Source organism: Diceros bicornis, chromosome 19 (genome assembly GCF_020826845.1).
Source record: "Diceros bicornis minor isolate mBicDic1 chromosome 19, mDicBic1.mat.cur, whole genome shotgun sequence".
Taxonomy (NCBI): Eukaryota; Metazoa; Chordata; class Mammalia; order Perissodactyla; family Rhinocerotidae; genus Diceros; species Diceros bicornis.
The window spans coordinates 31,334,270-31,340,155 of record NC_080758.1 but is presented as its reverse complement, the minus strand read 5'-3'; the positions used below and the strand labels follow the sequence as shown (position 1 = coordinate 31,340,155).

Sequence of the window (5,886 nt, the reverse complement as noted above, 5' to 3'; positions counted from 1 at the left end):
GGTCACGTGGCGAGGCCGCCGCCGCGGCCATCACCACTGTGGGCAACTGGACTGTGCGGCCGCCGCGCCCCCGCCCACACCCGGGCCTCGTGCCCGCCCGGGTGGGCCCGGCCCTGGCTCCTGGCCCCCGCGGTGGCCACCCCCGCCAACTTCCTCTTCCCCTCGGGCGCTGGGCGTCGCGCAGGGCGGGACATGGGTGACCGGAAGTGAGAGCTGTGAGCGTCGCTGCCCGGGGCGCCCAGGCCCGAGGCGCCGTCGGGGCCGCCGCGACGCACGCATGGAGAGCGCTGGGCGCCGGGCTGCGCACCGACGGCTAACCGGGACGCACGGGCTCTGCAGGGCGTGGGCTGTGCAGAACCGACCGGCCTCCCGGGGGGCAGGAACATGAGACTAGGCCCGGAGCCCGCTGCGGGCGAGGCGCGCCGTGCGCAGGCCTGCACTGGTCGCGGGTGAACGGCGCGGAGCCCGGGGAATCGGTAATTGGCGCGAGCGGGTGCGCGCATGCGCGGGGTGGCAGTGGGCACGTGGTGGGGCGCAGGGCGGCGCCGCGGGGGTAGCGCCTCCGTGCTCTGGAGGCTTGCGGCCGTGCGACCCCTGCCTCCGATGCCTAGAGTGACTGAGCCCGGCACCACCATGGGCCCCACTCTCCCGCTGCCACCTCGTCCCTGTAGCCCTCAGCAGCCTGGGAGGAGCCGGCGCAAGTCTCGTTTATCCTCGGGCGGGACCTGGGGCCAACCTGACCTGAGTCCCCGCCCTCGCGTGGCTTAGTAGCCTCTCCCTGCAGCCCGTCGTTGCTGGCGGCATGGTCTTCTGTCTGGAGAACGAGGAGCCCCGCCGCCCGCTGCGAAGCGCCATGGTCCACTTCCAGACTTCGGAAGTCCAGCAGCTACTACACAACAAGTTCGTGGTCATCTTGGGGGACTCAAGTGAGTGTTCCTCTAGTATCACACTTCCTAGTCTCGCATCTGCAGCCTGTTTTTTGCGTGTGGACCCTTTGTCTCCATGTCAAACCTCCTCTCTGACCCCCTAATCTGTTCCAGTCCAGTATGTTTTATCTTTGTATTTCCCCGTGCACCTTCCACAGGTGTCTTGATGGACTTAGCTTGTCAAGCTTTTTACCCCATCCTTGCTTGGCATTTGTCTCCCTGACAGTCCCCCCTAATTTCCCTCATGGGAGCATTGGACTGTGTTGTCTGTCTCCCGGGTGACTTGGCCGGCTTACTTCTGCCAGGTGATCTTGGGTCCATCTCTACTAAGTTGGGGGGTGATGCACAGCTAGAGAGAATGGAGGCAGTGCCAGGACTTCTTAACCTCACCTTTTCTTCTGCCTCCAAGTCAACAGTCCACAGACGTGGTGTTGGGCAACCCCAGCCCTGGGAAGATGGGAGGCCTGGACTTTGGAGGAGCTGGGGTGGGATGAGGCCTGCCTCAGCTTCAGCATCTCTGTCTCTCTGCAGTCCAGCGGGCTGTGTACAAGGACCTGGTGCTCTTGCTCCAGAAAGACTCCCTTCTCACAGCCGCCCAGCTGAAAGCCAAGGTGAGGGAAGCTTGGCAGCCCTGCCATTGGTGGGCGGGCACAGATCCTGGCTTGGCAGGGTCCTCCTCCCTGGCATGGGTCTGACCAGCTGGGTGGGGGGTGTGCAGGGGGAGCTGAGCTTTGAACAGGACCAGCTGGTGGCTGGGGGTCAGCTGGGCGAGCTGCACAACGGGACGCAGTACCGGGAGGTCCGCCAGTTCTGCTCGGGTTCTGGCCACCACCTTGTGCGCTTCTACTTCCTCACCCGCGTTTACTCCGAGTACCTTGAGGGCGTCCTGGAGGAGCTGACATATGGGCCTGCCCCGGACCTGGTGATCATCAACTCCTGCCTCTGGGATCTCTCCAGGTTGGGGCTGGGGTACAGGAAAATACTGGTTGGGGGTGGAGGTATGTCTTAGAGGCCATCCACCCCTGTGCTCTTGCCCACCCTATGTGCTGCCCAACAGGTATGGCCGCTGCTCAATGGAGAGTTACCGAGAGAACCTGGAGCGAGTGTTCGTGCGCATGGACCAAGTGTTGCCAGACTCCTGCCTGCTGGTGTGGAACATGGCAATGCCCCTGGGGGAGCGTGTCACTGGGGGTTTCCTTCTGCCAGAGGCAAGTGACCGGGGCCTCTCAGGATGGGGGAGGGGCCAGCTGATTGGTAGATAGAGGACCCTCCTTCCCCACCCTGCTTCATTCTGCGGTGCTTAGATGCTGCACTTTCTCACTCAGCTCCAGTCCCTGGCGGGCTCTCTGCGGCGGGATGTGGTTGAAGGGAACTTCTATAGTGCTACGCTGGCTGGGGACCACTTCTTTGATGTCCTGGACCTCCATTTTCATTTCCGGCATGCAGTACAACACCGTCACCGGGACGGTATCCACTGGGACCAGCACGCCCACCGCCACCTCTCACACTTGCTTCTCACCCACGTGGCTGATGCCTGGGGTGTGGAGCTGCCCAAGCATGACTCTACCCCTGGTGAGCCCTACCACAAGTGGGGAGGATAGGGATGTAGAGGGGCCCTCCAAGCACAGGGCTCAGAAACAGAACAGAACAAGTACTCAGGGGGAGTAGAGTAGAGGCTCCTTGAAGGGCTGTTGTGGCCCTGGAGTGCTCCTTCCTTATACCCTGGAGAAGGTGAGATCCGAGGAGCAATATTCAAGTCCAGGTTTGGGTTCTGTATAGTCTACCCATGTAGTCACCTCTGTGTATATAAGTAAGCTTATACAAGCGTTGAGCACATAAGGCAGCATGTCAGAAGACCCCTACCCTAGAGATGAACAGGGAAGAAATGAGGATGCTTTTAGCTAAGGGGGTGGAAAGACAGAAATGGAGGAAGGGCAATCCAGGCAGTGTGGCAGAAGCAAAGAAGCCCCTTGGCTGGTGCTGTCAGCCTCTCAGTTCCTGCCTGCTCACAAAGGGGGCATTGTGGCTGATTGTTTCCATGTCTGCTTCCCCCCCAATCAGATCAAGTTCTCAAAGAGCAATGTTCCTGCCTCACTTGTTGACAGCTTACCCCTTTTTGGCCCCAGTGTCTGGCACAATTGCTCTGTACATAGTACCTATAGGATAGTGTTTGTTGAATCAGAGACACAAATCATGTTAGAAGGCTGTTTGTGGTAGCACTAGAGAGTGTGGGGGCACAGAAAGGCCAGGGATGTCATAGAGATGACTTCCAGGACTTGGTAGCCAGTATTTGGAGCATCAGCAAGGTGAATTAGGACTTTGATTATATAATGGTCCAATTTCCTTGTTTTTTAATTGAGAGAACTGATCCACAGTGAAGGAAGGGATGCTCTAAAGGTTGTTAAGGCTAGTTCGTGGTGGCTCAAGTCTTGGATTGGAGCTACAGAAATAGGGACATCAAAAGGAAGAGTTGGGTGGGAGGATGAGTTGGTGAGTTTGGTGGAAATGTGGACTAGATTTGGAGTCACTGGTGCCCGCAGAGAGATGGAAGCTGAGGGCATGAGTGTGAGTCGTGAAGGAGATAGCAGAACAATGGCCACGTTCTGGAGTTGGAAGGGAAGAGGGGCTGATGGAGGAAACAAAAGGAGATGAGGGTAGAGGCACCTTCAGGGAGCACAGAGGCTATTGGCCGTGTCATGTGACTGTCAGGAAGAAAGGAATTTGTTAAATTTGCCAGGAAGTGCTTACATTTAGTAGGAAAGGTGTTGAAGGAGTGGAGTAGGGTTAAAAGAGGGGGAGTTGATGGGAGAATGGAAACTGGGCAAAACACTCTGTGGAAGTTTGAAAAGAACAGAGGACTACTGGGAGAAGGGAGTGACAGGATCTTTATGTTTTTAAGAGAAGACTTATAAGCTTATTTATTGGTCTATGGGGAGGATCTGGGAGAGGAGACAGCTAAAGATATAGGAGCTGGGCATGCAAAGGGAGAAGGCTCTGGAGGGGAGCATGAGGTCAGAAGAAAGACAGATCCACTGACTTGTGAGAAAGGCAAGAAAGAAGGAACACACCCTGCGCATGGCCTGAAATCAGAGGGAACGAGGAAAACTGGGTAGAAAGCAGGAAAAGCAGAGGGTGCTTCCACCTGGTGGTCCTGTTCTCTGAGAGGAGGGAGTAGAGATTAAAAGTGTGGACAGCCAGAGTTCAGTGCCGCCTGGCTTCCCAGGCCTACCTAAAACAACCATCCTGTTCCTAGACCCGTGGATGGAGGATTGGCCAGAGCCAGATCATCTGTTCCAGGGGATCCAGGGGCAGCCCCCAGACTTCGGGGAGCAGCTGGCCTTGCCCCCACCCCCGCCTTCTCCCTTGCCGCCTCCCATGCCTTTTCCCTACCCCCTTCCTCAGCCCTCCCCACCTCCCTTGTTCCCACCTCTGCCCCAGGATACCCCTTTCTTCCCAGGCCAGCCCTTTCCACCCCATGAGTTCTTCAATTATAATCCAACGGAAGACTTCTCGATGCCACCCCACTTAGGTAGGTGCCTCCTCAGCCTCCCCTCGCACCTCCCCCAGCCTAGCCTCCTGTGCCCAGGTGGGCTGAGAGGAATTGAGTAGCCCTTGTGCCCCCCAGGATTGGGTTCAGTCACAGTTGAGTCTGGAGCAGCATCTGTAGACTCATTAATCAGCTCACTGATTGTCACAATTTCCTGGTTTGGAGATAGGGGAAGTGGTATTGCCATTTTGCAAATAGGGTAACTGAAGTCCAGAGAAACTCACGCTGGAGGACCAGAGCTGCCTGAAGGCCGAGTTGGTCCACCTTGGCTAGAAGTCCACTCTGATAATGACTGGTTCTTTTGTAGGATGCGGCCCTGGAGTAAACTTTGTGCCTGGCCCCCTGCCACCTCCAGGCCCCGGCCCTGTCCCCCATGGTCATCACCGAGGCCCAGTGGTCCACCGGGGGATGCCACGCTGTGTTCCCAACAGCCCCTACCATGTGCCGAGGATGGGGGGACCCTGCAGACAGCGGCTCAGACACTCAGACAGATTGATCCACACATACAAACTGGACAGACGGCCTCCTGCCCAGTCGGGGACATGGCCTGGGTAGATTGGATCTTGGGCTGGGGCTGGATGTGCCAATGGCCCTGCAGGGCCTGCTTGCCGCCCCAGGTGCTGGGCCAGGGTGCCTGCTATGCCTGGCATTGTTCTTGTCCATTGCTGTCACCAATAAAGGCATGGAAGAACAGAGTGGCATCTTCCTGTGTGAGGGAGTGGGTCTCCCAAACCGTGATCTTAAGAGTTGGAGGAGGCTGCCTCCGGGCTCTCTCCACCCTTGGACCTTTCACCTCACATTGTTTAAAATCATTGAGTATGTCCTTCCTGCTGTCTCACACACTTATTTCCACCGTCACCAGAACACACATGTGCTTAACAAAGATCCTGGAGGAGTCCATTGTCAGCAGCTCTTTGGGATTGGGAAACATCAAGGGCTGAGCTAAAATTGTCAATATTTTATGTGGAGTTTTGAATCTAGCTAGTTCTCGCCTATACCACGCATTCATGTGTACATTCAACGTTCATCTGCTCCTGGAGGTAGAAAAACATATACCTTATCTTGCACAATTCTTGGCACATGGTAAACACTCAATAAGTGGTTGGAACTAAACAAGAATCTCCCAAACCCAAGTGGGAGACCAATTAGAAACCCGTTATTTGGTAGATATAGTGTGCAATGGGAGCGAAGAGAACACAGACTGACTTCTTTGGTTGGGGGGCAGTAGAAGAGGAGCTGAGGGAGAGTTCCAAGGTGGGGGGTAGGGGGCTGTGCCAAGCTCCATAAGGAAGTTAAGGAAGGAAGTACAGGGTCTCAGCCTTAACAAGTGGTTTTGGCCCTAGGTTCGTAACTACTAAGCATCGAGAGTGGAGTATGGACTGAATGGTGGCATGGGGTGGGAGATGGAGCATG

At 56.5% G+C, this 5,886-nt stretch overlaps 1 protein-coding gene across 1 annotated transcript; it reads left to right on the top strand.

The window, feature by feature from the left end:
• The first annotated feature begins 390 nt into the window (after window positions 1–390).
• On the top strand, window positions 391–5,886 carry PCED1A (PC-esterase domain containing 1A). Its single transcript, XM_058563090.1, has 8 exons — window positions 391–476; window positions 785–926; window positions 1,458–1,537; window positions 1,645–1,883; window positions 1,984–2,134; window positions 2,252–2,498; window positions 4,180–4,455; window positions 4,781–5,886. Exons 2-8 carry the CDS (start codon window positions 803–805, stop codon window positions 5,026–5,028), a joined length of 1,365 nt encoding a protein of 454 aa, XP_058419073.1. The 5' UTR covers window positions 391–476; window positions 785–802; the 3' UTR covers window positions 5,029–5,886.

Excerpts from the sequence above, each read along its gene's own strand:
- PCED1A (XM_058563090.1), top strand. The coding sequence starts at position 803 with ATGGTCTTCTGTCTGGAGAACGAGGAGCCCCGCCGCCCGCTGCGAAGC. Across the intron at positions 1,538-1,644 it reads CCGCCCAGCTGAAAGCCAAG|GGGGAGCTGAGCTTTGAACA; the intron begins GTGAGGGAAGCT and ends GGGGGTGTGCAG. Across the intron at positions 2,499-4,179 it reads CAAGCATGACTCTACCCCTG|ACCCGTGGATGGAGGATTGG; the intron begins GTGAGCCCTACC and ends TCCTGTTCCTAG.